Source organism: Triplophysa dalaica, chromosome 9, assembly GCF_015846415.1.
Source record: "Triplophysa dalaica isolate WHDGS20190420 chromosome 9, ASM1584641v1, whole genome shotgun sequence".
In the NCBI taxonomy this organism is placed as follows: Eukaryota; Metazoa; Chordata; class Actinopteri; order Cypriniformes; family Nemacheilidae; genus Triplophysa; species Triplophysa dalaica.
In genome coordinates, this window is record NC_079550.1 from 4,424,305 (window position 1) to 4,442,386 (window position 18,082).

Here is an 18,082-nt window from a genome sequence, read left to right on the forward strand (position 1 = left end):
AATGAGCAGGACGTCAGAGTGCTCTGTCACGTGACGCAGCGAACAACAGCCGAATCTTATTGCACGGTTGTTTTCTATCCCATAAGGCCCCAGCAGCAGCTAAGAAGACGTTAGATTTGAAGGTCTGTGAGCCAGGCGCCACATTTCAAGTGTAAATAAAAGTGAAAACCAAAAAAGTTAGAATCGGTTTTAAACGACATGTATGTGAATTTTGATTTCAAGCTATTGTGTGTGTGGGGCCTAATCCACTGCTGCATTCTAAAACCAGACAAAGACACAAGATGACATCCCACAATGCACCTGTGGCACCACAACAGAAAAATGCTAATTATTTCATCATTTAATGGGCCTCAGGTTGTTCCAAACCTATTTACATTTCTTTGTTCTGCTAAACACAAAGGAAGATATTTGGACGAATGTCAGTAACCAAACAGATCTCAACCCCATTGAATCCATTAGAATTTATTTTCCCTACTATGGCAGTAAATGGGGGATGAGATCTGTTTTGTTACTGACATTCTTCCCAATATCCTCCTTTGTGTTTAGCAGAACAAAGAAAAGTATATAGGTTTGGATCAAATGATGACAGAGTTTGCATTTTTGGGTGATCTATCCTTTTAACAACAATTATTAATTTCAACAGCAATAATGATGCTCACGCAAAGAGCAAGCGGGTGCTGTGGTCACTAACCCACTGTGAGTGACAGTCCTATTGATACTTGCTTTAGCAAACTGCATGAATTTCGTATGTAGGGTTTGTTTAACTCTTTAAAGAATCACTAGAGAGAGAAAGGTCTTAGTAGGGTTTTGACACTAGATGAAAAATCTAACATTCAATCTAAAACACTTTCTGTCAACGGAAACTTTTGGAAGGCATAAGACGCAGATATTCAAACTCTAAATATCAAATTATTGATATCTTTTAGTTGACAATATTCAGAACTACATATGCAAAAGTGATTAATGACATAAAAAAAATGAAATACACTATGACATCACCAATTTTTTTTACCATATTAAGTTAAGAGAGTCTAAAAACCATTGTCTATCTAAGCTATTTTGTTGAGACCAATTAAAGAACAACAAGACTGAAACATACAAAAAATAATAGAGAAACGTGAAACATAAAACCAACTTCTAAGAATACAGGTGGTCCTCAACATTTTAAATTACATAAATTCCACAGATTATATCTTTTGAAATTTCACAAATGTCAACAGATTCGTGTGAGAATTTGGTTTAAAGGTAGATATTATAATAAAATTATTTTATATAATATTATTACTCTTAAGGTCTATAAAAGGTGTTAAACTAGTGTGAGTGCGTGAATGAGTCCGCAGTGTCTCACCGGTGTCGGTGTCGCTAGGTTCGGTTCTCTGCGCGCACAGACACCGCAGCATGTGCGCTCCTTTCTGCCGGAGCAGCCGCGCAATCCTCATTGCCAAATCCCGTCACACACAGTACCGCTCACAGAGTCTCCTTCATCATCATTCTCATCATCTCACGCGCTCCGGTCCCGATTCCGCGCGCCGCAGACAAAAGACTCACACGCGCTACATGGGCACATTCTCACGATCTGCACGGGGATAACCGTAAATCCAGCCAGTTGATCATCGCAATGAGCTAATGGCCGTTATTCAACGCTTATTTCGCGTGGGGCGTGAGGGAAGACGTTGAGCCTCGCGGTGATGCGTGGGTGGTGACGTAGCGGGGGTTCGCTGACGTCAGGCAAATGGACTTGTTTAAAACGAATTAAGAGCACGCTGAACACTCTTTATATATTATATGTATATTATATGTACATATTACATTATATTAAATTGTTATAACATATTTTAACATGTAAGTGAGTATTGTTTTGATTATTTATTAAAATGTGAATTTACCCAACTATGATCAAAAAAGGAATTCGAGCATCAGATTAGACATAAACTGATAGGTTTATATTAATTGGAAATGTGTCTGGAGAGGTGATGAAGGTTTAGACACTTGGGGGAACCACAAAACCACTCGGAACTTCTGGCAGCCTGTCGGAGACGTCATCGCACCGGGGCTCCCGTGACGCGCGTGGGTGACTCTGGACGGGCCCGGAATTCATTTATTTCATTCTGCTCCAACCATGTTTCATGAATAGCCATTATAATGTAGTTAACTTCAATAAACTAGCTAAATGTGCTTCAGGTTATTGAAACTTATATGTTTGCTTTAATTTTTTCTTTATTTTGATCTCAAATTAGCCTTTAGGTTTATTTAAATGCGTTTATTTAGTTTTTAAATTAACATTTAATAGAATTGATTAAGTAAATTAACAAAAAATATATTTTTATATTATTTTAATATTTAATAATACAATAAAATGTTACCATAATATATATTATTTTATAATATAACTACTAATATAATAAATGAACATACTAATGCAATAATTGTAATATTAATAACATTAAGATGATTGATTGATCAATATGTAATCAACAGCATCAATGAGATTGTAATATGATTTTTGCCAAGATCAGGTTGCATCCTACAGCAGACCCCCTATTATGTTGCTCTATTTACATGCTTTTGCCAAAATGGTAGTTGAAACATGGAGCCTTTGTTACTTCGTAAAATATGTTTTCTCTCTTACAGAGCAATTACGAAGTGAGGAAATTGCTAAAATTAGAAAACCCAGCTGTACACACAGACACACACATAAGTAAATATTATGTTGAGTAATAATAACATAAATGAAAACATGTCCTGGAAGCACACATAGAAAGGCTTCACTACAACCACAACAACAATAAAAAATGTGTATAGGTGCGTAAGACCTCGATGTCCTTGAGCATAATGATGTCATTAAGACCACACACACGAACACAGAGTAAATTAAGGGCCGACGTCAAAAGGTCAAACATGGGGATCATGGCATTTCACAGGAAAGAATGGCGTGAGAAACCGGAGAGTGAAATTGATACACTTATCTGTGTATTTATATACAGGGTTGAGCGTCCACAACAGACACACAAACACACACACACACACAGTAATCTCCTCTTCATCATCATCAAGAATTCTAATTTGTTGTGTTCATGTAAAAGGGAGACTTAACCCAAAAATTCTGTCATCATTTACTCACCTTCGAGTTGTTCCAAATCTGCATAAATTCCTTTGTTCTGATGAACACAGAGAAAGATATTTGAAAGAGTGCTTATAACCAGACATATTTTGACCCCCATTGACTCCCATAGTAAAAAAATTACTTGATATTTTTTTGTTCTGTTGAAAGAATACAGGAAACTATTCTGGGGCACTTTTGATTACCATTGTATTTTTTTCCTGCTATGGGAGTAGATGGGTGGCAAAATCTGAATGGTTAAACTCATTCTTCCAAATATCTTTCTCTATGTTCATGAGAACAAAGGAATTTATACCGATTTGGAACAACTCGAAGATGAGTAAATGATGAAAGAATTTTCATTTTTGGGCGAACTATCCCTTTAAATGGCATCACAATACAAACACACAGCTAGATCTTAAACCAATCAATTCTGTGTCTCAGTAAGCGACCTGCTGCACCCGAGGAGCATGTCTGCTTAATTTCAGTTAAAAACAAAGCTCAAATTCGACCCCAAATTTAAAAACCAAACACAATTTAGTTAATTGATTCACCCGGACTTCAATCAAAACCTTTTATGATTCGACTTACTTACAGTTTCTTACAACACAACTATCCTCATGAAACAGATCCAAAGATATCATGCAACTGAAGTTTAAATAAGTGCTTAGCCACAGCGGAAATCTGAAATGAGCAACATTCACACAACACCATCTTGAAATCATTCACATCTGATTTCTTCCATAATGTGACATGATTTTGATAGGAAAACAATATTCAGACAGAAATAACAAGTTGTGGGACTTGATCTTAAAATAACATGCAATAATAAACATTATTTAAACCAAAATTGAATTTAAAAGTGTGATCGAGTCGTTTTTAAACTTCACATTGACTTAAAGACTGCCGCTGAAACTCACTGTAACCCAACACCATCATTGCTTATCAAACCAAGATATTTAACCTCAGAGAAACTGACCGGGTTCAGTTTTGATGATCTTTGCTGGTCCTTCAGCCTCTTCTTCATCTTCACCTTTACTGTTAGACAGCAGACGACGGAACAGACTACAGTAACGTGTCATCACCGCGCGCGCACACACAAACGCTACACCTCTGACAGGACCTTTAGAGTTTGTGTGTTTATCTGATCTGTATTAGGAGTGTTTTAGTCTGAAGTCTCCATATGTAAAACATCTAAATGTCCAACGAATGAGTTTGTCTGTATGCCTCTGATATTTGCCTGTGCAAATGTGTGTGTGTTAGTGGGGGTGTGTCTGTAACAGAGACGTGTGTGTCGGCCACAGTTAATGTTCGGGTATATGTGTGAGTATGTGTGTTCTGGGGGTGCACACTTTGCTGTATATTCTACTGCCTATGAAAGTTTAAACAGTCTGTGTGTGTGTTTGTGTGTTTATAAAAAGGTATTTGTCCATTTAATCAGGCATTGCAAAAATTAAAAATAGTGTTTTTGTCTTGTCTGGTACAAATATAAAAAAAATCTTAAATCAAGATTTAGGATACTAAATCATGTTTTCTGAAAAAAGTATCAAAACTAAGTTAGTTTATGCTTGAAACAAAAAATGTTTTTTGCTAAGTTTATTCAATTTTGTTTTTCTTACCCAAATGGCATGAAAATTTGTTCTTGTTTTAAGCATGAAAATTCATTTTATAATTTTTTGATATCTTTAATTAAATATCTAAAGTTATTGTAAGAAATGTATTGTGTGCAGTGTGGTGCATTTAACTGCTTCCAACACACTTGCACCTATGAACACACTTTTGAACCATAATCCATTATAGACAATTAAGTTTGTCTGTAATTGAAACAGCCATGAGAAATTGTTTCTGGGGTTCAAGGGTGTGTAATAGAGATGAAGACATCTATTCTGAGAGTGTAAGTTAATGTTACTGAGAGCGACGGCTATTTATAATGCTGTTTACAGACAGAAAGTAATGTGCTTAAACATTCCTCTATAACACACACACGCATGCACATGCACGCAGCTTTAGTTTAGAGGGTAAATGTTAGAAGAATGCATTTGTAAACATGAAAGTCGATATGTGTTTGTTGGAGAAGCTGTGTCATCATGGAGAGCATGTGAATGTATTAATGTTTGTGTGTTAGGCTGCTGATGGATGTTGTTCTACAATCGAGCAGCAGATGTCTCTGCAGTCTCACTGCACCATCAGGATCATTTCAGGCCACTGTGACTGTTTTACTGACACTGTGTTCTAACCCAGGGGGTTTCAAACTGGGGTCCGGGGAACACAGGAGGCCTCCAGAAGTATGCAAGGGGTCCCCCAGAAATCAGAATTCAATGTTTATTTGCTTTTTTGCTATGGATAGTTTCCAGATTTGTATATATTTGAATCTTTCTAGTGAGTTTTTCTTACTATAGTTTCTTTATTCAGACTCAAAGTGAAATTGTTGTAACTATTAAGGTTTAGAAACACTGCGTTGTCTTTATAATATTCTATTTATAATTTATCCAACACATTTTTAAACATTTCTTTACACAGAAAAAAATATAGATTGATATATATTTTAGAAAAGGGGGTCCCTCACAAAAGGTTAATCATATTTGGGGGTAATATTTCTGTTCTCGATGTTTAAGCCCAAACAAGATTCCTGTTTGATAACATCGGACCATCAATGTGTCACTGCCTGACACTTCAAAGTGTTGCTGGTTTTCAGATTCATAAGAAGTTGGTGAGCATTGTGTTGATACAAGCAGAGTGCAACACAAATAGTGTCATATAACCATCTGTGAGATGGTGGTCTAGTGATTTAAACCAATGAAATGGTAAATCAAAAGGTTGCTGGTTCGATCCCAGCAGCCACCACCAGTGTGTCCTTGAGTAAGACACTTTACTCCACGTTGCTCCAGGGGGATTGTCCCTGTAATAAGTGCACTGTAAGTCGCTTTGGATAAAAGCGTCTGCCAAATGACTAAAATTATATTAAATTAAAATATAACAAAGTTGTTACTAATCAAACACACACTCACATTTATCGGTTAAAACGAAATGTAATTCTCTTAAATAGCTTAAGTATACTACTGTGGATATGTGCTTTCATATTGTCTTTCTGATTTAAAAGACACACAGACAGGTATTCAAAAGAAATATCAAGAGTTCATGAATGTTGTAATAATAAATGTTGTAATAAACACCTTATTACAACATTCATGAACTGTTGATATTTCTTATGATTATCACACCGAATGGACAGAGCTTGTTTGAAGTATTTGAGGACTCCTATTTAAGCCTTTTCCGTGTGTGTGTGCATGTGTATTTGTGTGTGAATGTCCATATTACATGAGATACTCTTGTAATACTAAACAATGAAATAGTAAAGCTAGTGAGAAAATGCCACAACAGCCATACAACTCGAGATGTTATTTTCCAGTCTTACCGAGATGTACCGAGCAACAGGATTTAGCGTACGCTCTAATTGGCTGGATTTAAATGTTCTCTGCCAATGTACAGGACTGCAGCTCTCTTGGCAGGGACCTGATGGGGCGGTAGTGGACCTTAATGAGAGCATAATAACAGCCCTGCATATTTCTACTCTAGTGGTATTCAACACTGAAAGTGAACATTGTCAACTACATACCAACAATGTAAGAGCTGCCCTTCTTCACCTCAAAAGAACACAAAGTGCCCAGCACTGGATGAGATTGAAACTACGGGGAAAATTAGCATTTCTCCAATCAGCTGACCATTCAGTTTCTCTTTCTGCCTTGACAAATTCTTCAATTTCAGAGGATATTCAATTTTTATGATCTAAGCTTAACTACAACTATGTCTTCCAACTATGTACGATCTGTCAACTTGGTATCCATTAAAGTACAACCCCCATTGCCTAGCTGTTACATAAAAATCATGAAACAGTTGCTCACATCTTTATATTGTTGTTATAAAGGACGTTGTGTGTATGTAGCCAAACACAATCGTCCGGTTGATCTGATTGCAAAGGATTTGGAAACAATACATAAAAACAGTAAGAATTGCCCACATACTACTGTTGAATTGAACTGGTTACATCAGAACATACAGTTGTGTTCAAAATTATTCAACCCCCAATGCTGTAAATGGTTTTAGGGAATTTAGTGTACATTTGTAATTGTATTCAGAATGAAATCCTACAAGGACTTCTTAAAGAACCATATGCAACTAAAGTGACATCAATTAGATCAATTAGATGACATCAGAAAGAAGATGCTGACTTCGACTGCTGTGCACTACCTGAAGCGTAGAGAGGAGAAAAGTCCCCGTGTGACTGCTGAGGAACTGAGAAAAGATTTGTCAGATGTGGGTACTGAAGTTTCTGCTCAGACAATACGGCGCACCCTGCGTAATGAAGGCCTGCATGCCAGAACTCCCAGGCGCACCCCCTTGCTGTCCCCAAAGAATAAGAAGAGATCTTAAATCGCTAATGCAGACATATGTACCCGCCAGATCCCTACGCTCTGCAAACGAACGACGTCTTGTGGTGCCATCCCATAAAGGTAAAAAATCTCTCTCGCGCACCTTCTCCGGATCTGTTCCACATATGTGGAATGATCTGCCCACTGCTACAAGATCTGCAGATTCTGTAGCCATCTTTAAGAAACGCCTGAAAACACATCTCTTCCGCCAACATCTGACTGATCTGTTCTGACTCTTTTCTTCTCAACTCTTTACTTCTCTACTCTAAAAAAAAAAAAAATGTATGAATGAATGGTTCCGTATACTGTGTTAGGCTATATGAGACTAGTCTTCTTTTTGATTGCACTTATGCTTTTGTTGTACTTATGCTGTCCTAATTGCTTCCATTATCTACCCCACTTGTAAGTCGCTTTGGATAAAAGCGTCTGCTAAATGACTAAATGTAAATGTAATGTAATGTAATGTAATGTAATGTAATGTAATGTAAAAGAGTCGACTGCAGTATGCCAAAAGTCATGTGGACAAACCACAGAAGTTTTGGGATAGTGTTCTGTGGACTGATGAAACAAAATTAGAACTGTTTGGGCCCATGGATCAACGCTATGTTTGGAGGAGGAAGAACAAGGCCTATGAAGAAAGAACACCTTGCCTACTGAGAAGCATGGCGGTGGTCAATCATGCTTTGGGGCTGTTTTGCTTCTGCAGGTACTGGGAAGCTTCAGCGTGTGCAAGGTACCATGAATTCTCTTCAGTACCAGGAGATATTGGATGACAATGTGATGCAGTCCGTCACAAACCTGAGGCTTGGAAGACGTTGGACCTTTCAACAGGACAATGATCCCAAGCATACCTCCAAGTCCACTAGAGCATGGTTGCAGATTAAAGGCTGGAACATTTTGAAGTGGCCATCGCAGTCACCAGACTTAAATCAGATTGAGAACCTCTGGTGGGACTTAAAGAAAGCAGTTGCAGTGCGCAAGCCTAAGTATGTGACTGAACTGGAGGCTTTTGCCCATGATGAATGGGCGAAGATACCCGTAGATCGCTGCAAGACACTTGTGTCAAGCTATGCTTCACATTTAAAAGCTGTTATAACTCTAAAAGGATGTTGTACTAAGTACTAAGATTGAATGTCACTTGGGGGTTGAATAAAACTGATAATGATGTGAGCTCAGAAAAGAAATTTGTGGTTATTTCATTATAAATGTTATGTTATATTTGTCTGACCTACACGTGCCTCTTTGATTTAATTGTAAGCAGGATGACTGAATGATCATAATCAATGTCAAACCGACCAAAACAATCAATTTCAGTGGGGGTTTAATAATTTTGAACACAACTGTAGTTGACAGAGAATATTTTAAAAACATTCCAAATCCTCCCGACATTGTGAATGTAAATGAGACTTTGAACTCGGTATTTGTCATTGAGGTCGGCTGTTGTGATCTGTATTTGGACACCTGTTATCTTTACAAACTACTGAATTATCAGGCATTGGTGGAAGCTATTCATCAACTTGACAATCATTTTAAGTTAATCACCTTAGTATTTGGAAGTTTAGGTCATGAGCATAAGAAAGAATGTGATCAAAGGTAGGGGTATGAGAAAAATGCGATTCTAAGATCAGGATGCAGATTTTCTAAATGTTTATTATGTCACACGTGAATGATTGGTACGTACTGAGAGAGCATTGTACGTGCCCTACCGGTCAAGTAACTTGAAAAAAAACACAGTGTGACAAATATGTAGAATAATAAGAATATGTGCATTAAACAGAGCTGCATGTTTGTGTGAAGTGTGTTTGTTGTGGTTGTGCTTGTTTGTGTTTGACAATAATCAGTGGCGCACAGCACTGAGTCCATGTAACTTGATGCGGAATCGTGTTATTTAAATGTCCTCTGGTTCATCTCCGTGTCTGAGTGAATGTGTACAGTTTAACAAACAACACGAGTTATGGTCGAGAATTTAACTGCATCTGTATGAGGATATGAACACATGAGCTTCATCTCCAGAATTGCTTTGTGAGTTTATTTTACGAGCGTTTCACTTTTTAAGTGAATTTATAGGCAAACACAGAAAAACTCAAGCGTCTCCCCGAAGACCTGTCAAAGTAAAAGTCCCGTTAAATTGAACACTGTGTTCTATGGTATTTGCTAGTGAATATTGTGGTGCCCTTGAAGTAAATTGTTAAACACTGTAAACTATAGTATAGTTCAAAAACACTATAGTATCTAATAATTTTGTTATATGCAGTTTACTATAGTAAATACTATAGCATACTACAGTAATTTATGTGGACAAATATACCATTATTGTAAAGAAAAAGGAAAAACAAATTTAAAAATTTAAACAAATTTAGGTAGTCTAAAAATTATATAGCCCTAACTTATCCATCTGTATGTAACATTAATGTCTTTTGTCAGTTACCTGCCTATTCATAATGAACTGCACTTGCATACTTTTTTTAATGATGACAACAGACGTTTTACACTTGTGCTACTACTGTTTGACCCAACTTTAAACCTCTGTAGCACCAGTGCTATGCCCCCAAAAAGTAAACTTTCAGCCTTAACACTAATAATGATTACTGCTTGCCTGTTTTAAGCAGTCACGGATAGTAGACCTGTAACCAAATTCAGTCAGCAAAAGCGGACACTAGTTAAAATGCTTAGAAGCAAACTTGACCAATCTAAATCTGAAACAATTATATTGATTACATTATATTATAGTTCAAATGAATATATCTTTAGAAAATATATTTTTTAATCATTGGACAAGTAATTTTTGTACTCGGGCAAGTTTACTTGACCGAAGGACAACCACATGACAATGCTTAATGTCAAGCCGTGCCTGTCTTAGAGCGTTTTCACACTTGGTCCTTTTCAGGGGTCTGAGCACGGTCCACTGGGTTTTAGGCCCATATGTGAACACTGAAAACGATCTCAGAACCCTTGAAAGCGAACCGAACCGAGACCATCTGAGGAGGTGGTATGGGTACGGTTCCCTTTAAGCTTATGGCACGGTTCTCTAAAAACATGCATTGTGAACACAAACTGATCTCGGCTCCCTTGCTTTTCCTGTTCAATTCTCTCTCTCTTGTGATAAGTAAGTACAGTGCACGTGTAAAAGGATCTGACTGTAAATTAACCGCATTGTCATATATTTCTCAACTTGTACACCTCTTAAAGCTCTTAAAAATGTTAAAGATGTAAAGTGCTAATTCAATGTGTAAATGATGCTTTAAAAAAAATAAAGGGCGAGTTGGAGAAATGCATAATACAAATGACCTGTGAAAAGAAAAAAAGGAGAGATCTGTCTGACTTTTTATTTGGTCCACTTAAAGGGGTCTGAGTTTGGGTCTTTTAGAGTTTGAAAACTCCCTAACTCTGGTATTAATTTGTGTATAAGAGCAGCTAAGTATGTTACAAGTTATTCAGGACATGCTGCAGTCATTCACATAACAGGAGGATGATGGTAAGAAGTCTATTACTATATGTAAATGAAATTTAAGAGCAGCTTAGTATGTTACTTGTCATTCAGAATATGCTGCAGTACACAAGCATTTATATGGTTTTCTTTTTCTGTTGGATTGTATTGCTCATTGCACATAACAGGATGATGTTGCCTAAAAGTCTGTTATTTTATTTTAGCTATCATTACATGCTGAAATCTGCATTTATATACTACATTCTGTATGAACCTACAGGTGCACTGAGGGCAGTCACTTTTCCTGTTGTTGTTTTTTTGCAATGCTGGCAAATGTAACCTTCCAGTTGACTTGCCAAATCACTTCCATTAGTTTTATTAATATAGGATATTGGAAGTAAAATCAGTCTGGGTGATTACAAATACTTTGATTTTAATAGTCACAAGAAAATTTGTATAGGAAAAAAGATGCATCAAGAATCGTTTTATCATCGCATCGCAGCCCTTTGAATTGTAATCAAATCGCATCATGATGTGCCTAGAGATCCCCCCCTGCAGTTGAGTGGATTTTTCAAAAAAGAAGGCAAAAAAACACTTTTGTTCAGTCTCAGCCAGTATAGGGAGTATGCCAATATGGAAACAAATATTTGTCTATCCTAGTTGTGTCCATCCTTGATTGTAAAATGTTACGCAAATAAGCAATTGTGAAAGTGTGAGCTATATGACTACCTGTCATCTTGCAAACTGACCCAAGATTTTTTGATTTTGTTTTTGTAGCTTGTCGTGTAGATCCAAATAAGAGAAGAAAATGTGTGTGTGTGTATGTGTGTGTGAGAGAGAGAGAGAGAGAGAGAGAGAGATCAAAGATGACTACTGTCTAAATCAAACAGAGAGAGAGAGAGAGAGAGAGAGAGAGAGAGTATATCTTGATGTATATATACTTTTATTTGATCTTAATCTGTATTTGTGCATGTTTTTATTTTATTTTTATGTAATTTGGCAATGTAAAAAATGGTTTTATCATGCCTATAAAGGTTCTTTGAAGCTTAAATCTTGAGAGAGTGTCAGGATGTGGAGAGAGATTCTAAGACTCATTCTGTTAAAGGACAAAGTTTTCTGTGTGTGTTAATAATTCATAGAGCTGATGTGCAGACACATTAGTCTGGTGAAAAATGTAATGACACAGAACATGTTAGCAAGACTGCTGAAAAAATATTGCTTTAGCTATGTAAACAATCTCTAGAAGTCTATAGAACGTCCTCTTTTAGATGGATGAGTTAACATCAGAACATTGCGTGTGTGTGTGTTCTTCAGATCAATCGAAGAGTCAAGATATAAATTCAAGGATTTGTGAGGTCAACAAAAAGTAGTTCACACCAATGAAACACACAACAAAGTCATTTCACTTCTGCTCCACCATAGAAATCTGTTTGACATAAATGTTGCTCATAATAAACGTTTGAAATTTATGATGTCATTTTATCATCACTGTATATATATATATATATATATATATATATATACCGTCACATCTCCTTCTCAACTGTAATTCTGGTGCAGGTTTCTGTTGCTCTATTGTGCCACCTGCTGTTCAAATCTCACAAAGAACTGCTTCCACCCTAATGCCCAAATAATTTGTAATAACAGTAAAAACACTACTACCTCAGAAATGAAACAACCTTAAAAAATGATTTGCATTGATTCACCCACCATGTAGATACACTGATAGAGAACAATGTGTGTGTGAGACAGTGTTTAGCTTTGTCGTCTGGTCGTTTGATAGTCAGAGCCAAAATCAATTGCAGCGTCAACCGCAGAGATCTCAGTTTACCCACACACACACACTGCCTGCCGTCCAACATAACCGCCTCTATAATATAACTGCACTCACCATAGAAGCTCTCCATGAACAGAAAACAGAGCAGGATACCGACATTACAGCAATGTATTTTTTAATGACAATAAACTAACGCTCTACACACTTTACTAACCCACAACTCTGTCACACACAGTCTTTTGACATCTACATACATTAAGAACTGATGTCAGAACTCGCATAATTTCTTCACTAATAGTGAATCTTTGTTGTCATCAGTTTAGCTGCAAATGATTCCCAGTGGCTCAAAGCATCAAGAATACAGTTGTGTGTTAGACACAAACCTCAGTAAACATATAGTCACTAAATTCAGAAAATACACACATGTTCGCATATTGGTTTTATAAAACAGACAAACAAATCAAAGACATTTAAACACTATAATGCTATTTATTGATTTAGATTTGTTGTGCTTTACTGCTTTTCGATCAAATCTTTCATAATGTTTAGAACATTCTATAATAAGAATACACTATATATATATATATATATAGTATCCAGAATTATACATAACATATATAACCGTGATATGTCTAATATTCACTAGTAAGGACATTGATATATATATGTGTATGATTGTGTGTTTGTGCAAGATACTAAAATGTGGTGCCAATAAGATTATTATTTCAGTACTATAAATGACAATTTGAGTACAGTATCTGAAAATGTTTAAACTCTAATCTATATTGGCTGAATAGAGTCAAAAACTTTTAAAAAAGACATTAATTTCCCCCCTGAAGTCATATGGATTAGTATTCTGATGGACAGATGCACTTTAGGGAGCTTGAAAAACGGGGTATTATCCAATGCCAACACCAAGCTGGGAACCGCCAAAACGTCTTACGAATAGGGATGTTTTCTAAAGATGTTTAATCTTTGCGTCTAATCGCAATTTTCTGCGATTCCCTTGCTAAGGAATGAGCTGTGTTTACACAAAATACATAATTAAGTCATGTAATGCAATGTTTGATGTCTAATACATGGGCTATGACAAAAAAATTGAAAGAGTTTATTTTTTCCATTTCATAAATGTTTTATGAATGTTGGTTAAAAATAAAAAATATTTGTGTCCAGTTCAAAAGTTGTTGTTAGCATACGCAGACATTTGAAAATAAAACATTTTAGTGTTGTAATTGCAATACCGTCAAAATCTCATACCGGCCCATGCCTTCTTACGAAATGACTTGAAATGTGTCTAACTGAAGAAAGAAGTCATATATGCCAAGAATGGCATGAGGGTGAGTAAATCAGAAATTAAAATACATTTTGGGTTATCCATTCATTTAGACATGTGGAGAGTTAAGCAACTAAAGTTGATAAGAAGAGTTTTGACAGAGGAAAAAGAAACATAACCGCAAAAGAAAATTTTATACAATTTAATGTGATATTATCCACAATTGCAAATAAATTGTATTCTGATACATTTTAAAATATTAAATAAATCTTGCTTTCATAGATAGAGGTATTCAAGTGTTTGTGTCGGGTAAGGTTTGGACCTTATACCAACTTCACATGTCCACAAATCCCTTAATTGACATCAGTTGATTAAAAAACACTAAGAAAAACTCTAGCTTAGTTTAAATTGATGCTATGTAAAGCAATGACATTAAAAGAGTTTTCAGTGTCACCCATGTATCCGCTTGGACGAATGTATTTAAAGCACACACAAACAGCGACATATATAGGTTTAAGAACGTCTCGTATGACCCAAATCCATTTATTAGTGCTGGATACTAGGCCATTTGACAGACCAACATCACCCACACACAACCTCGGGTGCAGTGACTACACAAAATGCATTTGATGCTTCTAGGTCTTATCACATCTTAAACAATCTTACAAACTTACTCAGTTTCTCTTCCAACATTTGGTTACAGTTGAGTTAGAAAGTGCTACACACCCTGAATACTGATGACTGAAACGCAGAAACATTTTTGACATCAAACGCGCACAGACCCAATATATGATCCACCTTACCTTCAAATCAATAAGCATTGATAGCTAAGGGATACAGGAACAAAAACAAGCAGGCGCATACACACAAAAGGACGCAGACAGGTTGTGTTAAGGGGTTTTAACAGCTGCCGCCTGTGAGAAGCCCCATAAGACACACATCCTGAAGGCAAAACATTGAGGAAGACCACCCCTTCCCATCCCAGAGGCTTTTTGCTGCATCAGGACGTTTTAAAGCCACTGAAGACCTCCGCAAAGCATCGCACACAGATGAGAGCACTTCATCTGAGGAGGATGACACATGTGCATATGGACATACATCAGCACCCCACCCCAGACTCCCAACAGGACAGCAGCCCTGAGTACCGCAGTACGCGCGCACATACACAATCATATTACACACACTCCATACACAAATACATACATATATATTCACATATATACACAAATGTACACTTGCATACACGCAAACACACACTCTGACATGAGATGATGAAAGCGATCACACAAGCATGATGTAAATGTTAAATGATGTAAAGTCGCTCAAGCTCACCTGCGCTCTTGTCTTTGCTCTCCATCATCCGTTGCGCTGTTGTCGGTCACGGAGGAGAAGGATGACGGTAAACGCGGTGTTCGCTGCTGCGCACGGGCGTGAGAGCAGCAATCAGTTCACGCGCTAACCGGTGATGAACCCGCGGCTCGCACGCGCTGGCGAACTGTCACGGGTGTGGCGTGTGGGTGGTGGTGTTGTTGTAGCTTTTTTCTCCCGTCGGTCGAGGCGGAGGCTGGAGCGAGCGTCGGACCGGGCTCGTGCATCACCTGCGTCGTTCCGCGCGCCGTTAACGGGAGCTGCCGCAGCTCCGCAGCTATCAGACACTCGGCCGTGACGTCACCCCTCGGTGTCATGTGAGACCTCCTAAAAACTTCACCGGCGAGAGATCCTACGTGATGGATTGGACAGCTGCCAGAGGTCAATTTGACCCTTTGTTGCTGTAATAAATGATGCCTTGGTATCAGGTGGAAATACAATGATTTTTTATTAAGGCCTTCGACTGTATACCATATAAAATACCACGATTTTTTATATTTTTAATGTGTTTAATATACATTATACAGGAATTAGAGAATCTCTGAAAATTAATTAAAAAAAATTGTAAAAATGTGCAGTGGACCGTTGCAAAAGTTAGCCATGTGTTTTCCTACAGTAACCACAGTATAAGAATGATATTTGTAATGAAAACGTGCAGGTTACAAAACTTATATTATAATGAAACAATGGTAGATTTTACGGGAAGGATATTTTACATCATTAAACTATAGAGTTTTCTACTATTGTAGAATCATGATTTTTGATCCAAAGTTTCCCTGCCAAACATAGTTGCTAAAAATTATGGAAAATTAACCATGGAATAACTGAAGCAATCATAGTATTTTGGTTTTAATTGCAGTAAAATTATTGCAACCAAATGTTCAAATTCTTACAAAAATAACCATAATTTAGCTGTGGTACTTAAAAAAATGGTAATGCAAATGGTAATCTGACACAAAAAGAAAAACAGGCTTTTATTGTATTAAAAACATGGTTTCTTTTCCAAAGGGTTTTACCGTTTAAGGGAAGATTGGGGTAATTTGTAACAATTTTTTTTATAATTTGGTAATAAAATGTATAATCTTTGTTTTAAAAAACCTATTATTATATCATATGCTCCCTCAAAAAAAACAAAGTGGTAATAAAAAAGATGGACCATCATTATTTTAAATTGACTACTAACTTTTGTCTTTTTTCTCTCTCTTCCAGCAAAGCTGCTTTGAAACGATGGGACACAAATCAAATAAAATCAAATTGAATATTAATGTTATAAAGTTCTATTTTCTAGATTCAGTCGAAGGAAGTTTCCTGTCTATAATGACCTTCTGCTGCATAAAACAATGCCGTTAGGTTACCGTTGACAATCATCTGAGGTGAACATGTTTAAACCCCTAACTACCAAACAACCTTTCTCTTTCTTACAAACACACACACACAAACACACACACACACACACACACACACAAACAAACACAATGGAGGACCAGTCGCAGGTGTGCAGAAAGGAGCTTAGATGACAGGAAGCAAAAATAACCTGGCACCGACTACAAAAGCTCACACACATACATATAAACTCACGCTGGATTATTTTGGTATTCGGCTGTTTAAGCAAAATTCACTCACAATGGTGAGCAAGATGAAGTGAAAAGAGACTACACCCTTACCTCAGGTCAGCATTTAACAACATGCAAGCCTCAGCATTTACACACACATACATACATACATACATACATACAACAGCTTATCCATTTTCCTAAGCAATACTTTAGAAAGCTTTCTTTTGTAATGTTACACAATGCTCAGCATTTACCTTAAACACACACGCACACCTGCAAACTCTTTCTGCACATTTGCTGATTAGAGCAGCTGTCCCGAAACTAATATTAGAAGCAGAGCAAAGCTCCTGACCATAAAACATCATCTATCTCTCTGTTTTACAGCCTCTGTGCGTTTCATACAGCAGGGAAAGTGAACATTTAGCTGACAGGATTGTAAAACCTGATGATGCTCGGTAACTGCAAAAGTTCTTGAAGAGACAAAAGGAAAATAAGTTTATGAAGTAAACTTGAATTAAAGGGACAGTTCTACCCAAAATGCTAATTCTGCCATCATTTACTGACCCTCATATTGTTCCAAACCTGTATCAATTTCTTTGTTCTGCTAAACACAAATTAAGCTATTTGGAAGAATGTCTTTGTATAGCAATGGTCCTGCAGTGAATGAGAATTCATTAGAGCTGAGTGAAATAACGAAAGGTTTGATGTGAACCTCATCCGAACAGCTCTAGATCTACATCAGCTCTGACAGCATACCCTTCAAAATTCAATCCCAGGAGAATTTAGTCAAGACACAAATCTATAGAGCTTGCTGCCAACTGTCATGAGAACCGAACACTTGCAGTTTGCTTGTAAATCAGCCCATGAAATCTCTCTTTTCAGCCAATCACAGCTGACGAAGTTGCATGCTGAATGTATTTGTCCCACACCACCTGCAGTGGCATCCAACTAAATCATTGCAAAACCAATTAATGTGTTCCAAGTAGCCTTTTCCTTTAAGACTCCTAAACCAAAACCAGACCATGGATTTAACCAGTATTGTTGTCTGGGCTGGCTGGGTCATTAAAAATAACACAACATTTCAAGTTTCACACTTCACCTTTAATGCAGCAAGATGTGTAAACGTATTATCTCAAGTTATTTTTCATGCT

The 18,082-nt window shown here is 37.0% G+C and overlaps 1 protein-coding gene across 3 annotated transcripts in view; it reads right to left on the reverse strand.

Annotated features, from left to right (window-relative positions):
- Positions 1-15,669, reverse strand: part of fgf12b (fibroblast growth factor 12b) — a 35,466-nt gene extending 19,797 nt beyond the window's left edge. The window contains exon 1 of one of the 3 annotated variants that reach the window (XM_056757363.1): positions 15,340-15,669. In XM_056757363.1, coding sequence (XP_056613341.1) covers positions 15,340-15,367 — 28 coding nt within the window. In that variant the 5' untranslated portion in view covers positions 15,368-15,669. Of the gene's footprint in view, positions 1-1,348; positions 1,687-4,079; positions 4,311-15,339 lie in introns of those variants that run through there. The other 2 variants (XM_056757361.1, XM_056757362.1) reach the window with 2 other exon arrangements.
- Between the last annotated feature and the right edge of the window lie 2,413 nt (positions 15,670-18,082).